The sequence below is a fragment of the Chelon labrosus genome, assembly GCF_963514085.1.
Source record: "Chelon labrosus genome assembly, chromosome: 3".
Classification (NCBI taxonomy): Eukaryota; Metazoa; Chordata; class Actinopteri; order Mugiliformes; family Mugilidae; genus Chelon; species Chelon labrosus.
In genome coordinates, this window is record NC_140339.1 from 28,381,123 (window position 1) to 28,408,236 (window position 27,114).

Sequence of the window (27,114 nt, forward strand, 5' to 3'; positions counted from 1 at the left end):
TAGTTCTGCGTAACAACCTCGTGGAGTCTTGACAACCAGAGCAGATCTGTTCCTGGCCAACTAAGTCATCTCACAGAAAGTGAAAATGTCGGTTTGTAATAAAAAACAACTGTACCACAACAGATTACATGCTTACATGTATACACACACACACACACACATAGACGACAGCCTCATCTCTATGCCACACAAACTCCTTTTTCACCATGACCCGAAAACCAAACATTTTTTAAAATATTTCTCATATCCACTTCTTTATCCACAGGTACTAAACTACATGACTCAGTTATTGAATCTAATGCAATGCTGTACCTTTAATTCTAACTTACAAGGCTAGGCATTATGAGCCTAACACACAAATCAATTGATATCTGCCAAGCTCATGGCCCAGGCAAGAATGGGAATATTGAACCAGAAGAAGGAGCAAGGTTATGGTCTTTATACGCAGTGTATATTCAGTCGTGTTCAAAATAAAAGCAGTGTGTTTAAAAAAGCAAGTAAAGCTCAAAAGCCTTATAATAGTTTTTTTAAGAAAAGGAATGTTAGGCGGTTCAAAAAAATAGCAGTGTCTGCATTTTTTCATCATCTTTACATCATGATGCTGGCGCCACCATGCTTCACATTGTGCTGTGACGTCTGACAATCTGTCTGCGGCTCCTACACCCAAAAAGAAGAATCTTACTGTCACCAGTCCACAAAATGTTTCAGTATTTCTCTTTAGGCCAGTCGATGTGCTCTTTGGTCAGTTGCAACTTCTTCAGCACATGTCATTTTTGCAACAGTGGGACTTTGCGGGGGGCTTCTTATAAATAGCTTGGCTTCACATAGATGTCTTCTAATTGTTGCAGTTAGACCTTCTATGATCTCCCTGGAGCTGATCATTGGCTGAGTCTTTACCATTTTGGTTATTCTTCGATCCATTCCGATGGTAGTTTTCTGTTTTCTTCCATATCTTTCTGGTTTTACCATTTTAAAGCATATCATATATTTTAGCTTAGCAGCCCATCATTTTCTACACTTCCTTATATGTTTCCCTCTCTTTAATCAACTGTTTAATCAAAGTGCTCTGTTCTTCTCTGTCTGGAGCGACATATTTTACTCAGATTTTCAGAGAGAAATGCTCTATAACCAGCATGTTCAGCATTTGCTGCCTCCGTCCTTAAATAAGAGCGACCTGTTTGACACCTGTTTCTTCACAGAATGAATGTCCTCACTAATTGAACTCCACACTGCTGTTATTTTGAACACAACCCTTTCAATTAATGATTCAATTACAGAGAATCAGCAGCATGCATGTCATGACTGTTGGGTCTGTTGGTTTTCTATTTCTCTGCTACACCTACTAGTAAATTATTTGCCACGTAGAAATATAATTTCTACCAAAAACAGCGACCGATCTGGTTGGTGATGTTGGACTGCTATTATTCTGAACGCAACTGTACCTGGAATTCTAACTATGCAGTATATGAGAGGGATTTACTATGCAAGCTTAGTAAAGACAGCTTTAGCATGAAGATATCAACATTTGATATCTTGTTTTCTCCATGGTTATTTAAATAAGTTGTTATCAATAAAATCATAATGACAAAGGGCATCTAATTCTAAAATAGTCATTTTAACTCAATTATATGCCTTTATTAGAGGTAAAAAGATTACAGGTAAAGGGATGAGAGAGAATGAACATGCTATAGATGCTATCTCCTCCTGGACTAGCTGCGGTATTAGTGTCTGATGGTTTAGTGTCTCTATGTCTGGGGATGCCTTGTAATCTTTTTACAAGTTGTTTTCTCCTGGGATGCATCTGTCTCTCAATGCAGAGTGGAAGGATGCTACATTGTGCTATCTTATCCAAAACAATAAAGTCTTGCCAACCCCAAAACAATGTCAAATACAACGCCTAGTATTATTTATCAGAATGTGCCCAGCTCACTCTAAATATAATCTCTATTTAATATCAAGTAATGAGAGAAAGACTGTTCTGATAACACAATAATTAAACTAATGACAGCGGGTTGATGGATCATATTCCACAAACATTCATTCACTCAGCACCTTTGACTTCAGTGCATTGTGATAATAGAGGAAAAAACACCAGTGGCACAGGGAGTACAATTACATGCAAATTAGACTGGCATGCATGGCATCCCTTCCAGTTAATTAACTCAAGCCACCGTGACCAGGTTTATTTGGTAAACTGCCAGACTGTGCCAATTATTTTCCTCCTTAATTTGAGAAGAGTGGCTCTGGGCCTCAGCAGCACCTCAGGGGCATCTGCAGCGTGACAACTAACACTTGACCTATGTTTGAGTCAATAACCACAATGTTTAGTTGCTGGAAGCTGAATGATTCAAAGAACCAGGTTTCTGGAGAAGCAGTATATGATTACTCATTTGATAGTGCCTGATCGTTTACAGAACTCCTCCGTACAGAAACATTACATTTTGACCTTTAATATGGAGGACTTACACCAATCAGCCACAACATTATAACCACAGACAGGAGAAGTGAATACCATTGACCATCTTATGACAATTCAATGTTCTGCTGGGAAACTTTTGGACCTGGCATTCATGTGGATGTTACTTAGACATGTAGCACCCATCTAGACCAGACCAGGCACCCCCACCCCATAGCAATGACACTCCTTGATGGCAGCAGCCATCCCCAGCAGGATGCAGCCTGACACAGACACACACACAAAAACGGTTTAGGAACAACTAAAAAAACATGAAGAACAGCACAAGGTGTTGACCTGGCCTCCAAATTCACTAGATCCCAAACTGATCAAGTATCTGTAGGATGATCCACAGAGGCCCCTCCCCTCAACCCATAGGACCCAAAGGCCCCCACTAACAACATTCTGTTGCCAGACACCACAGGACACCCTCAGAAGGCCCATGTCCATTCTCTGATGAGACACAAATGTTTTGGAGGCACAAGGGAGACCTACACAATATTAGGAAGGTGGTCATAATGTTATGCCTGATCGGTGAGTATCCATATGCTGAATAAAGAAGATTAATAAAGAAGCTCTTTTAGGTTACATCTGATGACTCCTGCTAGCTCGATGTTATTAGCTACATGCTGATGTTAAGATAACACTTGCCTTCATGTTGCACAGCCAGTATTTCTGCAAAGAGATTAAGAGAGAATCAGCACGTGTGAAACTGAACCCACTGTTACTGACGAATGACTGCTTTGTATTTTTGGCTAACAGACATTTGAGATTGTCAAAGCTGGAAACACGTGTGCTGGTGTGTTAGCAGTAACACAGTAAACCAGACAGAGAGTGAGCATCCACAATGCCATAACTCTCTGTGCTCCATGTTGCTCTGGCATATCAGCTGATCTGTTACTAAACTGGGACATGCTTTTTATTTTTACAACATGAGACTCAATCAAAGGCAACGATCAGTCGATAGAGACGTAGTTTTGTTTGCTGCGGTTGTTAGTCTTTTTTCCGTGCAGCAATTAAATGAAGTGACACACAGACAGATGGGTATACACTGCCTCACCTCACCCCACAAATCCATCCCACAATAATAAGCGTCTGTATGTGAGATTAGATTCAGAATCAGTCACAGCGGTGGTATCACTGAAGGAGGGGGACTCATGAATTATTTGCGTAGACTGAAACAAGTCGTCGAGTGTAATGAAGAGGCTTTAACAGATGAAGGGCATTTATCACTTTTCACCACTGATCAAGCGAGTCCAATTTCAAGCTCCGCCTTTCCACGTGTAGAGAACAAGATATATCATGACACATCATCAACGCCTGTCCTGAGTATCCCACACATTTCTTTTTTCACTGACTTAATAATTGAATCTTTGATTATTGGTGACTAGTTAAACCATCAATTCTCTGGTGTTGCTGTGCTGTCTTAAATTGTGCAGTATTCTCTAAAATTAAAAAGCTTGGTCATGACGTTTTATTCACAATAAAATGATAAATATGTTAATGTTGTAATTTCCCCTTTGACCTGATGGAGGTGTTGTGTTACTGTTAGGAGACCTACACACGAACACAATGATGATATATAAGCATGTTTGGCTAATTGTCACAGTAACATGGTGCAGCATCTGGTGGTTCTGACTTTTAGTTGAAAGCAACATTGTCTGTGATATTGCAGGCTTCTGAGGACAACACCTCTGTAAAATAAGGATGAACCTACAACTAATATCTGATTATGAGGAATTAGTTAGTTTGATGTTCACCGATCACATCATTTAAAAGCATAACCAGAGCATGAAAATGAGCATGCCATTCTTTATTTTGTCAGCAGCTCGTCAACAGGCAAAGCAGGAAACAACTTGGAGCCGGGGGCTGGACTGATGGCTGACAAACTTTAAACTACAGCAGTGGCTGTGAGTTGCCACGTCTTCAGTGACAGTAGGATACCTCCCTTAGGGCCCCAGTACCTGACACAACTCTGCACGCTCAATCCTATTACATGTCACGCACATGACTCTTTAAAGTGGGTAAGTATGACAACGGCCTCAATTCAAAATGAAAGTTAGCCCTCTGGGAGTGAAAAAGAAAGGAAAGGAAAAGAAAGAAGAAGAAGAAGAAGTGGGAAGAAATTAAGAGAGGTAAGTGAAACGGATAATGACAATTCATTCATTCATTCATCTTCTGTAACCGCTGGTCCTCTGGAGGGTTGGGGGGTGGAGGGTCGGAGCCTCTCACAACTGTCATTGGGCAAGAGGCGGGGTACACCCTGGACAGGTCTTCAGTCTACAGTGCTAATTGTAAACTAACATGCAAACTCCACACAGAAAGGCCCCAGTCGGCTGAACCCAGAACCTTCTTGCAGTGACAGTGCCAACCACCACATCACTGTGAGACCCATGACAGTTAATAAATAGCTGACTGAATGCTGCTAGACCAGCCTGAACTATGGGGAAGAGACATCGGAATCAAATAAGACATTCAGCTCCTGTGCGCAATGCTTGAGAAGTGGTAAAAATCTGATGGATGATCTAAAAGCCTTGTCCAGAATCAGAACATCTTCAGCTGAAATCCTCTTCGTAAAATAACCGCAAACAAGTGTACTGGCCACAACACAGCCCTCCTCATCCACCTCCACTGGCTCCATGTGCCACGACAGACTCATAACAAGACTATTCTGTATACTCCCATAATGTGGCTTCCACAAACCTTTAAGATCCTCACCATCTTTACAGCGCTTTGCCTTTCCGAGGAACTGGAACTTGTCATAACTACATATCTGTCAGCTGGACTCCACCTTAGCTCTCAGATCTGAAAAACATGTTTTAATGTCAGGGTAGTAGTCAGACAGTGATGGAAGTGGAGAATTCCTGGTGCTTGGTGTAACCTGCGTTAAAAACATGTATGTGATTAATAAGTGATGGGCGAGGCATGTAGTGAAAAGAAAGAGGAAGAGAAGAAAGCAAGACAGTGGTGAATAATAATGACAATAATAATCATAGACCTAAATAACAAACTGAATGCTGCTTCTCTAGCCTTTATCATGGAGGAAAGACTCCCTAGAGAATACTGCTTGGTGCGACCTGCATTACAAACATGCGATTAATAAGTGATATGTGAGTGGATTTAGTGAATTAATGATACAGCTTTATCATAATCAGGAGGTACTATCCACCATTTATCAGAGAATGCAACACCATCATTCTTTAATATCAAAAACCTGTAAAGATCTGACAGCACGTGCTGTAAAATTAATATCTTGCTGCTTTTTAATCACAAGATAAAGCTGTTATTTTACACCTTTACAGTAATATACAAAGGATTAGCACTTAAGGTTAATTTGTTTAGAGACATATCTGAGGTATGTTTGCAAGATTTTACTGTGCACTGCTACATGTAGTACATATTTTTTCATTTAGACAATTAGTTTTATTGCATTGTAACACAAAACTAAAATATCAGCTGTTTAAGAATGAAGATACCAATACTGTAAAACACTTAAATTTCCTCTCAGCAACTAAAATGTACAGTAACGTCCTTTTATTATACCATTATACTGTTGATACTTCAACGTAAATTTACAGCAATTTCTATAAAGTACTGGGCATTAAGTGTGTGACACAGCAATTCCAAGACAATCAGTTTGTAAAGTTGTCTCTCCTTCCACATGACCTATTTGTAATTCAATGATGATGATATGCAGTCCAATAACAGCCCACTAACGAGGCTAATAATTCGTTTTTTTCCTTGTGAGCTCTTAGAAATACCAGAGAAAATGCCAGTTTAATTTGCCTAAGGGCACGGTGTCCTCCTAGAACCCCAAACAAACCAACATGGCACACATGAATCATTTCAGATTTCCGTCACTAAGCATTTACACAGATCCCCTTCACATTTCCCCACTTCTCAAATGTTACAATTAAAAGGTCTGAAAGTGGACGGAGCGAAGGCTGCAATCACAACTGCTTGGTGATCAAAATGAACTCTTGGGTTGGGTACGTTGGCATGGATACCGAGGATCAAACTGTGAGCCATCTATCAAACCTTCTCTGGAGTACAAAGAAAATGTTGTAAGCAGTGATTCTTAAACATTAAGCTCTGAAAGTCAAGCTCAACAGTGGTTCACTTCCTTCCTACTACTTTAATGTCTTTAATGTCTCCAAAACAGTGAAACCAGATCAGTTGTACATTTCCATGCATCCTTTATTCCATTATAAGCATTAAAAACATCCATTGTGCTGCCTTCTTGCAACGACCACCACATGTACGATGTAGCATATTTAAGGCTTATTTCATTGGTTTTCTTTTACACTCCATTACCAATATATGATTCTGCTAGCTTCATCTGTCTTTCAGTTGCATATTATGATTCCAGTGTTAAAATCAATGAGACTAGCCTGCCCCATGCAAGGGCTCATATGTATAGAGAAGATACTGAAGTATACATTACAGAGGAATATCGTACAAACCAGTTCCAGACAGTGTAAATCTATCGTTATTAGACTGGAAAACCTCGTACAAATGTCTGTATCAAAACAATAATCAGGTCTAAAGCAGGGTCTTCATTTCTTTTAAAAAGAGGAGCTAGAGGAAAGGACCTTTTATCCAAAAACATTGGCCCAACATTAGCTATGAACAGAAAACACTAATAGTCCACTAACAAATCACTTCACAGCAATACATCATTACATTATGCAAAGATCCCTCAAGCACAATCCTTTTCTGAAAACAGATTTACTTCAACGTGATATCATTTCATTATTTTTTTTGTTGTTTGTGTTTTACCTCACTATGATTGTTTAACTTCATTTCTAGTGTTAACTTCATTTCGTTTGCGGGGGGGGGGGGGCAAGAGCAAATGATTCAAATACAGTTCGTACAAGTTGAAATGTCCAGGAATAGAGGAGGTGATCTGCATGCGTTGCTCATTTCCACAGCATTCAATTTCCCCTTTGTGGTTCTGTCAAGTCTTTGGAGTTTGAGCTGGGGTAACAGGAAAATATGAGAGGGCTCAGCACAAAACAGGGCATTAGTATCAGGGCTTTCCTGGTCGGTCCCTCTCCTATAGGTAGGAACACATAACGGGGGAAAAGGGGATGACTGTGTCAGACTGAATTTGGTTTTAGTACTTTGCTGTCATTTCAGTACTCCCCAAACTGTCTGGCTTTCACAGTGATGACTGATTGATTCCTCTGACGAATAGCAGCACTTCAGTCTCCCTGAAGACCACACGAGCCCCGTTGTAGTCGACAGGAATGTCCGGATGAAATGTGTACAAACATAAGGCTACTTTTAGTGTGAAAAAATAATATCATGTCACTGATAAATTAAATACTCAACCAAACCCAGCAACCGCACGTTCACCTTTAACAACTACACACAGAGCTGAGCTGAGAGGTTAGTGTCTTCTGAATGCAGGTAAACCTACACAATGCTCTCTGGCTTCGATTCGATACAGTACTGAGTCAAGTGGGTTTGTTTGAAGCAGCGGCCTATTCTTATTTCCACAGGCTCCAGTTACACAAAACACAGCTCTGACGCCTGCTACTCTCTCTTCTGCTAAAGAAGGGTCTTTATTAGCCAATATATTGGCATATTAATATTACAGTATAAGATTCTGAGTTGCTTAATGGAGTATTTTTTTTTTTATTTTTTTTTTACAGACTGTTGTGTGCATGTAAACAACAATAACTCTGCCAGAACTTTGGAGATTAGTTTATATTTTGTCAGTTTCAAAATCAGTTCATTTAATCACCTACGGAGCCAATTCAGCACAAAACTGCAAATAAATGATCCACCCACCACTTAGTATTTAGGTAAAGAATTGAGGTTCACTGTTATCTTTGCGTCTGCCTGTCATAGTGTCATGAGGGCATTTATTGTGAGCTTCCAAAACAAATCAGAATCTTTGCATTTTATCAAAGGTAATCTGTTTGTAGGTATGCTGAATGATGGAGTGGCTCCAAGTGTCTGGAGTGTTTTTGCCAGTACGCAAGGCGTATTGCATATGGCTGGACTTCTCAGTCAAGAGTGGCATTACCTTCTCCCTGCATGAGAGAGTAGCGTGCATCAAATACGACATAGATCACAACAACAAAGCCCCAATGTGTAGGGGTTTCAAACACACAACCACTAAGAAAAAAAAGTTGTACTTTGAAAAAAAAGAAAAAAAAAGTGGAATGCCAATAACAAAAGAAATCAACGTACACATATCAAAACACAGGAAAAAAAATCATTACCTGAAAATACCTGCACATTAAAAGTGCAATTGTTTAATCAACCCTGAATGGTAACTTAAAATTAGTGAAAAAGTAAAAAACTTCAACCGTTGTATCTCAAGGTGCAAAATTGATACTTCTTTACCTTGTATAAAACAATACAAAAAGACTCTCAGTCAAAAAGAAAGCAGAGCTTGAAGGAGAAACAGAGGGGAGAATACAGAAATGTGACAAGCTTAATATTGACAATGACACAGAAAAGGTGGGGGTGACAGATTGAGAAGAGGAGGGGAAGAAGGCTGAGAGCTGGAGTGGGAAATAAATCTAGACTTGAGCAGCAAGTGCAAACATGGTGTAGGCCCAGACTCACTGGGTTCACATGTAGGAGCACCAGCCAGGTGTTGGCGATGCTGAATGTTGAGCACAAACTGCACACCTGGGTGCCACTGGCCTAACCCTTGGCTGCACCTCAACTATCTAAAACCACCTCCACTTCCAGTCCACTACACGCCCCCCACCCTGAGATGGCTCCAAGGACAGGGGGAGGAGGACAGTGGGATTTGTTTACTCCAGTCATGCCCATCCACTCAGAGAAGAAGTTGGGAGATTATAAGGAGGAGGCTTCTTCAGTGTGTTGAGATGAACCTGGGTCAAAGTGATGAGCTCCCCTCAAGACGTGGAAAGCTCGAAGGAGATGAACTGCTTGAGTCTCTCCAGGTACTGGGTGTACAGTTCAATGTCGTTGTGGCCGGCTCCCTCCACCCAAAGGGGCTCGACTGCACGGGGGCAGCGCTCGTACATGGCCAGGCCATGGGAGAAGTCAATCACCTCATCCTCTGTACCATGGATCACCAGCACTGGCGATGCCACCTTGGACACCTTGTCAATACTGTGAAGGGGAAAGACAGAGAAGAAGATGAAGGATAGGGTTGACAGACAGGACAGTGAGATAGGCTACCAAGAAAAGAGGGGAGGAAATCTCTGAAACACCTGTGATACACATGACTTGCTTACTTGCTGGGATACATTTCTACAACATAGCATCTACAATTTCATCAATTATCACTCTGGCTGGCATTAGCTACAATTCATTAGTTCCACAGGCTCTGATTACACCAGTAGAACAAGACTGAAAGTCTGAAATAAAGTCAGGGAGGTATTGTCTTTGGTAGGATGGGACTGGAGCCAGCGGAGCTGACACTTTGTGATAGCAGTTGTTATTCCTTTCCAAACAAAAAACAGCTTTAAGAGGATTATTGTTATCAGTTGTAGCTAGCCAGTACATCACAGTCAGACTTTGAGCTACTCATATTATGAGACTGAAGACGCAGCAAGCGTGTAGCAACATAACTGGCAAAAACGCTCTGTGGTTGTTTACTACAGCATGGAAGCCTTTCCAAGAGCTCTCACACAACATTTCAGAGCCTCTTACATTCTCTGTTCAACAGTCCTTAGTGCTTATTCAGATGTTTTAAGTTGGAACGTGCAAAGGAAAAAAAAAAAAAAAAACCCAAACCTCTTCTATGGAAACATTGCCTTTTTCCAAAGACAATAACATGAATGAATAACTGAGTTGGGTAAATGACGGTCTGCCCCGTCTTATGGCCTGGATAAAGCTGTGCAAAGCTCCAGTCTGTGCCATGAATATAAATTCCTTGCTAATCAAGCTTGCCTGTAACTAGGGGTAGCAGCTCTGCCTCCATGGTGGCCTGCTGTTGAGATAGAGGTTAGCTGGAAGATTAATGCAGGGGAATCATTGTGAACTAATTTCATTCCAGATGGAATAAAACTATTATCGTGTCCACTTCACAGCTGGGTTACACAGACTGAATTATGGCTTACGTGGCTGTCAAACATTAACTCTCCCAACATTTGTATGAACACGAGCTCATAGCTACACAGAGCAAACTCTAATATGAGTGAATTACCTTTGTAACACTGGCAAACATTTGGTTTGCAGATACCAGACTATTAGGGTTTGGGTTAGATAAAAACTGTCACATAAGAATTATCTGCATCCTATGACAATTTTGAGACTTTAAAACGCATAAGCATTAAAAAAACAAACCTGATCCTCAAATAGAGCACGTATCGTCAACCAAACAGATATTTTGTTGTTATTTTTATATGCAAATAAATTCAAAAACAGATCAGTCGCGTGGAAAATGTAAGTATGTGTATGTAGTGCAAGTATTTTTAATGACATGATCAGATGCTGAAAACTGTAGTCAGGTGTTCCAGATTAGGAGCCGAAGATTAGAACTCCATCAGTGAGTGACGTGTGGAACCACATGTTTTCTTCAAGAGTGTCGTTTTTTTTCAAAAACTGTGCAGTTTAAGTGACAGTCTAATCAGTGTTGACTGCCTGTAACTATGACAACACCAACGGCAGGAGATTAAATACACACTACAGATGGACACGTATCTGACATTTTGGATTGACAACTGTAGCATAGTGACGTTGATCTCCTTCGCTGGTCTTCATTCAGAGCTACTCACTTATTTACCATACAGTGCAGATGTGATACGCATTTAGAAACTTGACAGACAGATAGTGACTCTTAATGAGACACGGCAAACTGATTCAGTCAAGGTAACAGATTCTTTTTTTATGCAATTGTACTGCAAAAACATGGTTTGTGATTGAACAGGCATTTCTTTGTCCTCCGTTCATTACTGTTCTCAAAAAAGTGAAGGTATGAATTAAAATGTGATAAACATTTGTTTTATCATGAACAAAGCATTGTTAATACATTAGCAAATCTGCAGCAAGTCGCTACGCCATTAGAGAATAAGCATGAAGAGGTCTGATAAGAGTGACCTCCACAGTAAAGACCAAAGAAGCTACACCGTACAAGAATCTATAGACCCGAGAAAGTATTAACAAATGAATCACAAACACACGGCAAATAACATAATGCACCCAGTCCCAATCCACGATCTGTTCACTTCACTTCAATTCAATTAGTCACAGAAGCGCATAGCAACGTAAAACTAATCTAGTGAAATAAAATAAAAAGATCATCTTGTGTAAATGCCAAAGTCGTAAAAAAACTGATTGAGGCTCAAGCAGAATAAACTGCCTGTTTATTCATGGGTCATCATTAGGTGTTTTGAATTTCCATCCAGAAGCTGGCTAAAGAATGCACTCTAAGATGAAATGCATAACATAAACTGAAGATACTGTATGTTGTTTAAGAACGAAGAAGTGGTATTAGTTTTCGGTTGATTCCATATGCATTTGCAATTTCAATAATACAGGCATGCAAACTGGTCAGGGGTCAAAAAGGTGAGAAGAGTGCGCGAAGAGGGAAATGGCCCCGAACCCCCCCCCCCCCCGCTTGGTAAACAGAGATTTACAAAGACAACAGACTAATTTTCACTAATTCACTAATTTTTACCAAAAAAAAAACTTTTTACTGTTTTTGACTGTTTTTCCTCGGGCCTGAAGGGCATATTTCACTGTCTGAATGGAGTTGAATGTGCCAATTTTCATGTTTCCACTTCTTCCGTCAATAATCTCATTCATGAGACTGAACGAGGATTCAACTCTGGGGCCGTGAAAAACAGAGATTTCCGGCGTCTGAACGTCTTCTTTTGCTTCTCCCTTGTCGAAGACTGAATTAATGAATTGCTGTAACGTACTGCGGTATTGATCGGTGACGTGCATAGCGCTTGCAAGTGGCGGGTAAAGTCTGTGCATGTTAAATAAACACATAGGAAGGAGGCCAGAATTAGAGGCAGGCCTTAATTTCTATTTGAGCAAAACGAACTACCAGTAGAATGAATAAAAACAAGATTTTGTGTCTATTTGAACCTATAAAATACTAGGTTCATTTATTAAAAACGTACAGTTACCATAACATGGTATGCATACAGAACATTAACAACAAACGAGCGGCGCGACGCGGTCGGAGCGCACTGAGGACAGTGAGTCCGCTGCAGGTCGGCAGTCGCGCCGGGAGCGAGTGGGCCCCGTCCCTCCCCGCAGGGAGAGAGGGCGCAGTGAGCACTGATTCCACGACCCCAGGGAAGCGGTGAAGTGAGATGCGTGGGGTCGCTGTAAAGCTCGCGGCCGGAGCCGACGAGCCACCTTCGCCCCGAGCACTTACAGGCCGCGCACCGCCACGGAGGAAATGCACCCGGCGGGGGCCGGCCGACGCCGGGGAGAGGTCCCGCTGAGGGGATCCTCCCACACCGTGCCGCCGAAACCCTGACCCGCCGAGATGGTTCTAATAATAGCCCCGGCCGCTATTAGAGACCGGCCTTTATTCACCTCCGCTGACAGCGAGACCCGGCCGCTAATGGAATACAGGCCAATATTAGAGGATTTACGGTATATAGAACATTATATTATTATATTATTAAAATATATTAAAATAAAAGTCAACGAGTAGGCTACCCCCCCCCCCCCCCCCAAAATCTCTTCGGATTTGCACGAATCACATAAGTCACCCAATTTGGATTGAAAACGGCGAATTTCGCCGAAAGGTGAGGAGTTTGCATGCCTGATAATAAAATGATGAAATCAGCCCATTATTAATGAACGCAATAATATTCACATCCACACCAAACCCATCTTCTCTTGCATTTAGCTGTCGGACCTGCTGCTCCGCTCTCCTGCTCTCCCTCTTTCCTTATTAGCTGTGGAGCTGTGTGTGCTTTATGTGCATCTTTGCTTTAATAAACTGAAGATACTGTTGATCTCTTTTTTCTTTTCCAATGGATGTGTTAAACGCCTCCTAATGCATGAATTATTCTATGCTACAGATTAACTGGATTTCGGTGACAGTCTAGCTCAGGTGCACATGAGCCACAGCTAAATGTTTCTGTAACCAAGACCATGTTTTGTGGTTTTGTAGCTAAATGCTAAAAGCTAAATGAACTCTGCTGACCTTACATTCCCTTGCATGCGTGTCAGGAGGTCAGCTCAGAAGTTGCCTGTATAATGAGCTACAGCCTAATAATAAGAACATTGCTTCATGCAGACTGAGACCACAAACTCCTTGATTTCTAAGATTTTCTTGGTGAATTTGGCAAAATTAGCTGGAAATATCGAAAACAGTGTTGTACACTGTCCAATGGACAACGTTATCTCCTTCTCATCTTGAGGCCAAGTTCTTTCAAGTCAGCTGTTTTTGCTTCTGCAGACTTGTGACTAAGACTTTATTGAAAAACCCTTTTAGAAAATGTTTGAAGCATTTTTATGGAAGGGAAAAGTGTGCCCCAGAGCCTTGTTTTGGCCCTTGAAAATGTTCCAAGACTTGGAACAAAGAGTCTCAAGTGTTGGAGAAACTACCTATTTATCATTTCACCTTAAAAATAATCCAACTCTTGGGGAAACTGTACAAGACCAAGATGAACTGAATTACAAATGTGTGAGTCGGGCTTCTTCAGATGAAGTCTCACTTTCAGTATACCTGGTAGTGGGAGTCGCGATAATTGTATACATTAATAACCAACATAATCTATTATGTTGACATGTCGCTGCAGGCCTACTCACATGTTTTACTTTAGAACATGTTGAGAATATACGACAGGCTCAAAATTGTATAACATGTATAAAAAAAAAATCTATCAAATGGAAAATATTTTACATTAAGCTACATTTTCTAGAGATAACATTAGTTTGAGGTAGACTAAACGTGCTACTGTATGTATCGGGGCCTATATGTCCTTTTCAATCAGACAAGCAGTTGTAGCTCAACTGAATCAGCTTTGATTCGATCTAAATAAATAATACATCGAATTGTTGGAAGGCATAAACCAACCGCCGAACCCCCTCATAATGTGTACGTGCACAGAACATTAATGTGCACCAGTTACTTAAGGTCTTACACATAATGCAAACACAAAGAAAAGACAGTCATGGCAAACTCTGTCCCACTGGAAAAACAACCAAACTTATTTAACAGGATTATAAAGAATTTTTATTCCCCAACTCTCCTCTAACCGTCTCTACAATGAACTGCTTGACCACACTGAGATCACAGAAACAGATATACTCTACACCAACGACCTTGTTCATGTGTACTACCCTGAAAGCTACACTTAATATTCCTTACAATGCTCCACTGCAGACTACAAATCAGTGGAGACACAGCAGACTCATTACATGTCCACATTGTCTAGCTGTTCATAATTTGGCCAGACAAGTGGTGATCCCTTGTGTGATTAAATTATGATCTTGGTGAGGTAGCATGACACTCCAAAAACAATATCATAACAATGCCACTCCTTGGCAGTTGTAGTTTTGCTGTGGAGCTGTGGTTACACGTAGGGATGTCCCGATCAAGTTTTTTTTTTGCCCCCGATCCGATACTGATCTTTTAATATTAGGTATCAGAGTCCTGGTCTGATCTTAAATAAACAAAATGTCCTCCCCTGGAGATTAATAAAGGCTTTTCGTATGTTTCTTATTCTCCTGGATCACGAGTGCGCTGTGTCAAGTACAATAAATAGGGCTGTCAGTTAATGTAGCGAGGAGATGTTAGCTCATAACTTGGCTCCACTTTTGTGTACTTTTGTAGCAAATCAAGTTGGTGGTATTAGTATGATCTACGTGGTAGAACAATCTCCCACTACCACATTACCACACTGCCGTATTGCATAATTTAGAAATTGCAAAACTTTGGTAGCTTTGACACTAGGCAACAAAGAGGAATAAGACTTTCTGGCGCTACACGGATGTGGTTATGGTTTATGGCACACCTAAAATAAGTAATTACAAAAGATCAGGCTTGGCTAAAGCCCAACACCAGTCCGATCATTCAAAAACAATGCCTGGCTCGGCCCCGATAGCGATGTCATTGCCATTCTGACTGAAATCATTCTGACTAAAGAAGAATTTGGTTGAATTTAATGGCTCTGTAACATGATAAAATGGTGGATTTTGTGACACCTGGAGTTACTGGTGGTATCGGCAAACACAGTTTAATCTTACACATTAAAGGTTTATTACAGAAGACAGGCAATAATTGGCCTTTTTCTAAATTCATTCTGTGAACCAGCTGTCTGCAGAGGACCAGATCAGCTTCAAAGAAGACATTTTTCGGGAATGGAATTGTTTATTTGGGCCATTTTTTTTTTTTATCTTAATTGGACTTTTAAACTGATTACAGAGAGAGGGTTAGGGTTAGAGAGAGAGAAGTGAAGCTTGTTTAAAAGGTCATGAGAATATGATAAAATCTGAAAAAACATATTTTGATATTCTGATAACCTGACACCTGTAACCTTGGGAAGTGTACACAACAAAGACGGAGACTTTTCGATCTAGGCAATAGCGGCAAATGGGCATTATAATAAAGCCAGTCATTGTCCAGGTTGCTGTGATGTCTATGCGTGTTGTGGTGTTTTTGCGGCTCACCTGGGGAAGGCATCAAAGCAGTAGGTCTTGCGTGTATCAGGGAAGGCCACCCGTAGCCCTGACATCAATGGAGAGTGTAGAATGACAGCAGCGCATTCATAGCGAGCAGCCAGGTCAACGGTGGGCACAGTGCCGATGCTCTGACCATACAGGATGATATTCTCAGGTGTCACGCCATACCTTTAAAACAACAAACAGACAAGTTAGATTAATAGATCAAGTTTTTTTTTTTTTTTAATATTACCATACCTATGCAGCAGTGATCACAAAACATAATGCCTTTTTAAATGTATTTTTCTTACCACAGTAATGTTTGCATATGCCGTTTTTGTATTTTTTTAAAGTTCTTTATTACTTTGATTTAATATGATTAAATATGATATTTCAGTGTCATTAATCTCACATGTGATTGATATATTTTCTTAAAAAAGGACAATTTTGTACTAAACACAGCCCTCAAATGCCTGAGCACAGGTGAAATGATATGATAGCTGTGTGGTGACACCTTGGTTGTCTGTGGGTCTGTAATATAACAAGCAGCAGGAATGTGGGAAGAAGAGATGACGGGTAAGAAATTTAAGACAGATATCAGAAAATAGAAGGGGCAGCAGACATGAGGTGAGGGGAGTGCAAAAAGAGATGAGTGTTGCTTTGCAGTGATGGAACTATTCTGGCATCAAACCAGAGATAATACTCTGCTAATTGGCAGCCGTTTGCTGGGAAAAGTTAAAGATAACCAAACACCGCACATATGTATACAGAACTCAAGGTGAGACATTGATGTGTTAAATTCATACATGTCATGTCACGTTGTTGTTAGGAAACTGTGACAGCTGCATATGTAGCAACGATGCTCCACGTATAACATTTGCTCAAACAAGTAACCTACAATCCTCGCATTTCAGTCTGTCAAAATACAACACTGTGTATGTCTGCACAATGTGTACACAGCAGCTTTGCGTCAACTTTATTTTGAAGCACAGCGATTTGATTGAGTCGTGTTTCTGGTATAAAATGTGGCACCAAGACTTATATACCACAGACTGAATTTCTGGCATCATGGCGACCCTAGTCTAATTCACATCTGACCAACAGCTAGACACAGACGTATCTGTATTACACAAGTTGGGCTCACAGACAACGACTGGTCAGAACAACTATGGCTCGGTCACAGCCACATAGCTCGAAGCTTGGTATGTAGTATTTGCATGTGATGTTGAATCCAGCTGCCTAAAAACTTAAAGATTTGATCTTTCTTCTATACCGATTCAGTATCACTTTGAATTTTGTGATGAATCATGAATGCATGTATTGATTTTATTGCATATTTCCATGAAGTAAAAATGGTAAGTTAGCATAATTGTCAGAGTGTATGATGTTTTGGTAAATCAAGTTATTGGAACTCTATGATGGGATGACAAAAGCAAAAAAAGAAAAGAAAAAAGTATTAAGGAGTTTTTTACAGCTTTCAGAAACTCCACACTACACTGGAATTATTACCATCATAGCGTGACCATGGCAACGAATTACTAATAAAAGGCTTGATTTGATATTTTAATGCAATGTACTGGCTTCATCCTAGATCCCAGACAGGGAGAGAGGCAGAGGCAGGCATGGTCTTATTTAATGTGTCACATAACTGTGGCAGATGTTGACAAGAACAAACTGGATAAAAAAACATTTAACGATTTTATTGGGTACAAAAATAATCAAGTTTCTAATAACCTCATGGCAACATATAGAGTGTGAGTAAATATTGGGTTAACATCACTGCCATGGGCAAACACACAACTGAACAAACCTCCGTGGACCCCCTGGGGGTCACGGACCCCCTGTTGAAGACCTCTGGTCTACAACATACGAAATGCTGATTTCTTGAATGTTCACTCAAAGGAAATGATTTGAGGCTTAGTTAAGTGGAGGTAAGGTCAGCCGTACATAATAAAAATTGCAGTTTTTCCCCCAACTTTGACAATATTACTATCATGCCTCACAAAGGTTAGTGCAGATGTGAGAAAGGTGATCTACATAGACCGCAGTTATCGCACAGTGTGTCCAAATCAAGTAAGCCGCTTACTGAACCAGGCATCCGGTAACCAACCTGATCAAGATGAAAACATGCAGTGTCACACACTTAAGGCTCTTGGGCTGAGATTCAATTATGAAAAGGAAGAGATGCACTCTATGAATTCTCTCATCCTCAACAAACCCAAGCACCACACTTGAAAATAGTGGTGGGACACAGGATATGCAGGAACTGTTGAACTCGCAGAAAAACAGCTTCTTTTCGCGCAATCATTCCAAATCAAGAGAGAGCTGCAACCACTTGGAAAAACATTCTAGACACGAAGGGGATGTGTGGCGCTGGCCAAGTATGCACTGGGTGGTACGCAGTGGAGAATCATCAGATACACTTTGCGACCTGGAGAGGGTTTTCCAGCTTCTCTTTTTCATTACTGCAATAAAGGCAGTGCTAACAGAAAACAGGACTGTCTAGTGTCTGTCAGAGAGAGAGATGGAGTTCCTTGCCGGCATGTTTCCTTGCCATAACTAACAATCTGGGGAGGAAGCTTGAAGCAAACCCTCCCACCTCCTGACAGTCCTGGGAATGTAGATGGAAGCCAAGCAGAAACGCTGCCACAACACACATATACTGAAGGATAAGACCCTTAACAGGCAGGCATGGCAAAGGATGTGGATCAGAGCTGCTAGGTTGTATGTGCCCTATGAAGTGATGCCATTATTAACAGCTCTTCAGATAACAGCTTGGGTGTGACTAATCTGCTGGCCTAGACAAGTCCATCCTCTGATAAGCAGCAACTGAACCAAGCAGTCATGCTGATCACAGATTATGACCCCACACATGGACGGACAATGCACCTACTGGCTGCCAGCTGACTCACAAAACACTGGACGTGGTGCATCTGACAGCACACTGTACACACTAGAGATTCACAACACAACAAAAATCAAGATCAAGTAGATGGTACAGTCAGAGAAGATTTGAGAATTAAAGGTCCCATTTATCACTGACCCTACTGCCAAAAATTTAACCATTACATACGTTGTTAACATACGAGAATACTGGTCAGCCTCAACAGACATGGACAAAATACAATAGATATGTCTATGGTTTCTATATGATCCCACACAATAATGATTCTTAAAGCTTTACAATCAGACATTTTCTTCATAAATACATGTTATTTGTGCTGAATGCTATATGCGTGCAGCCGGTAATTGTTGTACGTGACTCAGGTGGGCTGCATAATTTGTAAAATTTCTGCTTGGCAGAAATCTAGTCATTATGAGCAGTTATTTTACATTCCTTCAGTGGCTATGGCTATATTAACTGCCTTGAGTAATACCAGCGCTGTAAATTGTGATGTGACTAGTTGCTGTGCATAGACCAGTGATTCCACGTCAAGGCACTGCATTTCCAAGAAGAACAGAATGAAAAAAGGACAGCACAATGATATGAAGTGGTGCACATATATATCATTCTAACTGAACTGTTCTATACATATGGAGGTGCCTAACCCTAACCCTTTTTTTTTTGCTTTGGCTTTTAATAAGCATTTTTCTGATTCCAATTAACAAGTTACTTCTTGAATGTAATGTATTTAGTTGATGGAACTGACACATTAAGAATGGAGTCACTATGAATCAAACCAGAACAATACCAACATTCAGGCCTACTTCAGAGAGAGAGCTTTGAGTTCTCAAAATTCTGGGCATCCAGCCAGGCAGGCTGCACAATCATGTTGAAATGACAGTGTCAAAGACTACATTCAGCTGTATACAGTTTTATGAAAATGATTTGCAACCACAATAGTGATTCTGTTGTTGTTTTAGGGAACTTTTTTCCATGATGAAATTCTTGTACTGCCAAACCTTTTATTCTCTGTCCTCTTTTTATATGACAAGTAACCCGCGTCACGGCAAAAATCTGGTAAAGGAGTGGCACTGACAGGCCCAGCTGACAAAATCAGGGTCATTTGAGTTAAGCTGAGCCTGTGCAGCAACAATGGCAGAGCAACGCATGCCACTTTAACTTCACAGGTTCGAGCAAGCTGTAAAGCGCAGTTTGGCACTACACCAATATCAGGGAGGCTGAAAACAATTAGCTTATTATAGTCAGAGCCAAGGGATCTCTGTTCTTAGACTGCAGACAATCTGTGATAACTTTAGATTATAATATGTATATAGCTTTAAGTGAGTAAGTAGCAGATTAATAATTAATACTTTTGTTTCGTCATTCTCCTTGTGTAGTTTACCTACTGTTAAATTTTTTTTATGTTGTTTAGGATGGCTAGGTCCAAACACAGATGACAGTTCTAGGCAATCTAAAGAAAATAAAACCTTTCACTGAACAAGTAAGCATTTACATGAATCTGTGCAGCAGTAGTTCAATGGTTACTAGAGCCACTACAGCAAGTCAAGTGTTTATGTCAGCTGGAATTCAGGAGTACACCCGGGTTAATATGTGCCTTGCGTGTCACAGCTGTTTTTTTTATTTTTTTATTTTTATTTTTATATACTTTCCTGTCTGGCTCACCTGTGTTCTGCAAAAAATGTGTCTTGACCTACTCCAGTTTGACATACCATATAAAATAGCTAGTTAAAAGGGACCTATTATGTTCATTACCAGGAGGCACTTTGTGTAATGCAGCACATTAAAGACCGTATTTGTAAGATAGATGTTATTTGCAGAAATATTTCCTTCATGGTGAATATAATTTTTTTTTTTCTGCGAGATGCGTCTCAATACAGGTTTAAAATCTCTCAAATCCAATCATGTTTCAAAAGGGGAAACAAACAGAGGCTCAAAATCCTTGAATGCTTTGGCAAGTAACTCCGCAAACAACAATTTGTTGATTTATTGATTATGAAAAAGCCTCAGGTGTGGCAAAAAAAAGGAAAAAAGAACAGGGTCAACTTATTGTTTCTGGTAGACGTGTCTCTCTTGAGGATATAGGAAAAAACAAAGGTTTTTCAAGACAGACAAAGAAATAGCCAAGCTACTTTGGTCAGAATGCTTTCAGTAGACATTTTGTCACCTCCTTTCCCATCAGTACGCTTAATATTTGGCTTATGTGGTTCAGACCATGCTACTTCTTTAAAGCCCTTTGGGGGGCATTGCAAATAAAGATTTAACGGAAAAAGTGACAACCAGTATTACAAATCACTTTTGGTTAAGGTGGTAGAAAGGCCCGGACTAATGCCTGAGGCATTCAGATGGATTGCCAGAGGCAAAGCTGTGAGGCATGAAAATAACATCCATAACTGAGAGGTGAAGCCCTTTGCAAATTAATTTTAAATAACCCCATTTGAAAATAGTCATTAAAAAAAACAGCCAACAGCTCATCATCAGTCCCAAAAGAGACCGAAGAGAATAGGCCAAACACACTGTAACATCAGCGATGATCTCAGGGGTGCTCTTAAAGTGCTATATTTATCTGGATTCTCAGATTCTGCTAAAAGCCCCACTCATGGAAGCCAGTCTGAAAACAGACAAAACTGCGGCTAGAATGTGTACATTTTTTCCCTTCCACTATACTGTACAGTTTAGGGGCTGCACCTGAACAGTTTCATAACCCAAATGAATGGAAAACATGTATTTAAAGGATACTGTTTGCATTTGGTGCCTTAATGTTCTTAGGCTAATAGGTGTCTCTGGTCTGAGAGTGAGTCTTTCACAGTTACTCTGTGTTAAAAGTGTTTAGTTAGCCAAGTTTAACCTGCAGGAGTTTCTCCATATCTCTCCTATCTTATCACAGTTATAAATTTGGCCAGGCATGCCCAAACCTTTGCATGGCACGTATACACAATGTCCAGCACGTAAGCGACAAGAGCATTTCCATGTTTTATTGTTTTATATGTCTCAATAAAACCTCAGGCTTAGTTGCTCTGTAACCAACAACACAGTCCACAATCACTTTGAAACACTTGTACACAGACTACTGAAAGGAAACCCTACTCGTACATATGATCACGCTGAAATATGAAATCAGCTACATTTCATTTTTAATTTATTTTAAAATCTGCTCTTATTTTCATTGCCCATTACCCAAACCAAACATTTTTTCCAGTCCAGACTGATCTTCCAAAACAGTGACCCAGGCAAACTCTGGGGTTCGGGGACAATAATTAGTTGATAATTAGTTTTAAGTATTGTTTTTGTTTGCCCCCAGAGCTGATGCTGATCTTTTAATATTTATTATCGGCCAGCCCGTGTCCAGATCCTATCTTAAACAAAATGTCCTTCCCCGGAGATTCATAAAGGCTTTTCTTATCTTACCTATTCTCCTATCACATGTGCACCGTGCAGCTGTAGCAAGTACAGTAAATAGGGCTGTCAAAGCTAATGTGGCGAGGAGAGGGTAGCTCCAACAGACGATGAAAGCCTGTGTTTTCTACTCCAGACATGGGCTGATCATCCAACACCATAAACTCCCTGACCCGCTCTCTTGTATTTTTCTCCTTGATGCTCCTTTTAAACGCAGCGTTCAGTGTTTGTCGCTGTTGTTTCAGTGCAGCCGGTGCCTTGGTGTACACAACATATATTTATTTTTTTTGTTGGTGGCGAATCAAGTTGGTAGTAATGAATCTCCTACAACCACCTTGCATAATTTATACACTGCTGTCTGACTGACTTTCTAGAGTAAAGTACTTCCACACAGCAGATATGATTAAGGCTACAGAGATTTGGTTTTGGTTCATGGCAGACCTAAAATAAATAACTACAAAAAATCAAGCTGGGCTGAAGCCCAAAACCGATCCGATCGATCGGCCGTGATACCGACCTTCTGACAACAACTGGGACATCCCTAGTTGTAGGACTATCAAATTGGGCCCATAGTTTTTTTTTTTTTTTTTTTCCCTCTCCGTTGGTTGAAACACATCAAATAATGAATTCCTAATGCCATGTTACAAGACTCAGATTCTCATATGAATTTGCTGTGGCTACGCCAGGCTAATGAAGCTGTGGAAGTCGAGCAATAAACACTACAGATGAATAATTGGCTAGAGTTTCAGTTTCTGCCCTGTCTGTGCTCAAAGGGATCATTAAACCAGATGTATCTAGCTGGAGCACTTGATACCACTCCAATTTGCAAGTAGTGCATGTATTTATTATTCGAACTGAAATATTTTATACATATGGAGGTGTCATGTTTTAGTATTCTGATTTTGCTTATAATAAGAATTTTTCTGACTTTCAGTAAAAAATATTTGTTGATTGTAGTATCTGTCAGACGTCAGTGAAACATTAACAATTGAATCGATTCTAAACTATGACAGAAGTTCTCAAAATTCTGGGTTACCTCTCAACAGACGTTAAAGTCTATCGAGAGGAAACATGACTCATTATTAATTATCCGAAAGCCAAGCAGACTGACCTTTGACAAAAAAAAGAAAATGAAATCTAGAAAAACAACCTTTGTCCTCAAAGTCTTTCCAGCTGCCTCGCTACAACTGAGCCCTTAAGGCAAAGTAGTACAGTATGAAATTAAATTCCTGTTGAAGGCCACAGATTGAATGATTTTTCCACAAAATCTGATTAAAAAGATATTGACTACACATAAAGCTCTTCTCAGGTGCTTAACTTCCCGAAGGAGAGTCTAATGACGAACACAGTTTCATGCTTGGAGAGGTTGCTCCCCAGAGGGTCAGGGAACAATGAAATGTTTCATTTTAATGCTAGATGGGAAGAGATCCTCTTTAGTCAAATGACATTTAGACTATGTGCCAAATGGAACATTAATCAAAGGCATGCTCAGAATGAGCAATTTGGTTGATTTCTCTGAAGTAATGAAGCCCTCTGTGTATAGAATACTATGACAGCAAGGTGGCAATAATAGTATGACAGTTGTACTGCCGACTTTCCATCATTAAATACGTATTAACTTCAACAGTATTCTGTAAATTAAAAGGTTATACAACACAACAGAGGCAATGTGGTGACCATTAGACCATGTCTTATCTATGTCGAGAGCAGACAAGGACAAGACTACTTTTACTGTAGAACCTAATAGTCAGCTGTATGTAAACTACAGTGTATGGATCCCATTACCAGAGTCCCATGTTAAAGAAGTTGTCTGTGTGACTGGGTTACGGGACTGGTTGTTAAAACGGACGACCACAAAGTCGAGTGAGCACTTAATCAACCAACTGTAAACTTTTCAGAAATATGGTCACTGGTCATTTCTGAGTCTGTTGTTATTGTATTACTGTGAAATATGTTGGTTAAAGTGGTTTAATATGCTGCAAATTCTAGCTTTTTGCAGAATACAAATGCATGATTCATTTCATTCAGTGCACTGTAGCCCACTGGGAGGATCCAGCCCTTATGATCTAAATGACTTATTTATTTTTGAGTGGTCATAAAAAATAAAACACAACTTCTACTTTTAACCTTTTAAACTTCATAACCTATTTAACAGGAACTCTATGAATAAGGAAACTGTTTCAATCATTGTCTTTAACCAGCAATACTATTCACCAGAAAAGATACAATTTAATCAGAGTAGACTAGGGGTGTGTGGCGACGTTCAATCTGAACCGAAAAACCACGGTACCCATTTTTTTTCCATTTCATTAATTTGTTTGGTTATGTGAAGGCAAAGCATAATGTTAATAAAGTTAACTGAATGTATAGTTGTCATTTTTTATTATTATAAAAATTGAATCCAGTTTTCTTTGCATTGGTAAGGCTATGCCATGATCCCCACCCCCACAGGGAACCAAAACGAACTGCTGCTCCAACACCGTGAACTGAACCGAACCCTGGGATTGGTGTGTCGTCACACCCTAGTGCATACACCATTAGGAAAGGTGTTCTTCACTATACTCTGCATTAGTCATGGAAGATAAATCGTACTTAACCCTAGATGCAAACTGTGATTTGCATTAGCCGCGGATATATTACGCATCTGGAAAATGTTGCTTACATGGATTCAATGTCAATTCAATACCGTGTTTCTCTTATCTGTGCCTTATTGCTTTTTTTTTTATACTATCTTCTTTTGCTCTTACACAAAACCACAGATGAGATCACTTTAACTCTCGTTGTACTGCGTGCAAGGATAATAAAGGCATGGAGATTCTGATTCAGAGCGTTAGGTTAATGGAAATCATTGCTGTACATTTGTATAGGTCTACATGCACATACACAAACTGCTTACATATTGCACTGGAAAGCAGCATTGTCACTCTATCCATTAGCTGCTGGTGTGTCTAGCATATGAGCTTTGCCTATTTGACAGACAGGTGAACTGTGGCAAGCAGATGGTCAGGTTTGTGGTGATGTACAACGTGAAAGGCCAGAGATGATAAGAGGTTTTACACAAAACTATATAGCACTTTATTATCTTTACAACAACCTGTGATCTCATACTCACTTGTTCCTCAACACCTGCCAGGCCGCCTCGATGTCAGCATACAGGTTCTTCTCGGATGGCTTGCCGGTGCTGACTCCGTAGCCCGAGTAGTCGTAGGAGAACACGTTGCAGTTTATCCTGGAGCCGAGGCCGATGTAAAAACTGCACATCTGTCCCAGGTCCACCGCGTTGCCGTGGGAAAACAGGAGCGTGTAGCGACTGTTCGGGGCGCAGCGCACAAACATGCAACCGACTCGGTTACCCCGGCTGCTTCTGGTGCTGAACACTTCCACGGCATCGAGCTCCCGCTGGGAGTACTGCCAGTCCGCCCGCTCGGTTAAATGTAAGCTAGTTTCACCGTTAGCGTCGGTGTGCATGGAGTACGTGGGCTCCGGTGGAAGGAACGCTAGCTTGGCCGCGATGCGACCAGGGCAGGGCGGACAACAGAACAGCCAGCACAGCTCACCGATAGAAAACCCATTCATCCTAGGGCCTTGTTCGGGCATTTAGACGTGAAATCACTTGGTTGACGGTCTTCTATTGTGATACGAAAACATACAACTTTGTTCTGGCTTGAGATACAATTTACCATTCGCAGAAAGTTTCAGCAGGTAGTAGCAGCACTGGATGACAGGTTGAACGGTCTCTCGCTTTGCAGCTAACGCGGTAGCCGGCATCCAGGGAGCTAACAAGAAAACCCAGACTTCTCGTAAAGTGCAGGTTAACTAAAACGCAACATTTAACTTCATATTATTTCACAGCACAAATTGTGCCAATATCTGTCTCGATAGAACAATTCCGCTCTTAGAATTCATTACTTGCTGAACGCCTGGGTTTATTCCCAACGTACTGTCACACAGGGAGCCGCCATTTCTCTGAATGGAGAGCAGCCGGGCTTCCGGTCCAACCGGATATCCTGTTTGTCTTTGTCTTGTTTATTTGTTGTTGTCATAGTTTAATTTTTCATTTAAATTTATTTCATTCTGGTATCAATAGTAACCTAAAGGAGATTTGCCCAGTGTCCATGACTCCTCCACTTAGCTATTTTAAAACTTATTTGAAATTTTGATAATTAAAAAGTACACATTTGGTTGATTGTGTAAACCACATGCTCTATGCAGCAATGTATTAATGGAATATGTGTGTTTTGCAGTAGCAAATTTAAAAACAGCTGTCATTTTTGCCTTTATTATTTTAGTTAAACATATGATACATTTTAAGGTGTACAGTTTCAGATTCAGAAAACTTTATTTGTCCCCGGGGGGCAATTTAAGGCACAAGTGAGCAGCTTAATGTGCAAGTACAGACATTTTAAGGTGCAAAAAAAACAGAAACAGAACAAGATACAAGATACAAAATACAAAGTATATACAAGTTGCCATGCCATAAATGTTATGACTATCCCAAGTGTCCATTGAGAATGTAAACAGACTGTATAAGTAAAGTGACTAAAGTGCAAATGTAAACAGTAAACAGTAGTTACAGGGAATATGTATTTACAAGTTATAGCCAAGGTAGAATGGGTAATAAATAAAAACAACCAAAACAACCAGGAGTCTCTGGTATGTGAGTATGGGGGTGTGGAGCACGGGGAGGTTGACTATACTATGTCTGTGTGTGAGCTGGAGAAGAGTCAGAGAGAGAGAGTGTGTGTGTGGGGAGGAGTTGAGGAGGAGGATGGCTTTGGGGATGAAGGTAGCT

At 40.4% G+C, this 27,114-nt stretch overlaps 1 protein-coding gene across 1 annotated transcript; it reads right to left on the reverse strand.

Moving 5' to 3' along the window:
* Positions 1–6,010: 6,010 nt before the first annotated feature.
* Positions 6,011–26,267, reverse strand: abhd17c (abhydrolase domain containing 17C, depalmitoylase). Its single transcript, XM_084541509.1, has 3 exons — positions 25,435–26,267; positions 16,034–16,213; positions 6,011–9,556 (listed from the first exon to the last, which is right to left on the reverse strand). Exons 1-3 carry the CDS (start codon positions 25,917–25,919, stop codon positions 9,337–9,339), a joined length of 885 nt encoding a protein of 294 aa, XP_084397635.1. The 5' UTR covers positions 25,920–26,267; the 3' UTR covers positions 6,011–9,336.
* Between the last annotated feature and the right edge of the window lie 847 nt (positions 26,268–27,114).

Excerpts from the sequence above, each read along its gene's own strand:
- abhd17c (XM_084541509.1), bottom strand. The coding sequence starts at position 25,919 with ATGCCCGAACAAGGCCCTAGGATGAATGGGTTTTCTATCGGTGAGCTG. Across the intron at positions 16,214-25,434 it reads TGGCAGGTGTTGAGGAACAA|GTATGGCGTGACACCTGAGA; the intron begins GTGAGTATGAGA and ends GTTGTTTTAAAG. Across the intron at positions 9,557-16,033 it reads TGCTTTGATGCCTTCCCCAG|TATTGACAAGGTGTCCAAGG; the intron begins GTGAGCCGCAAA and ends TCCCCTTCACAG.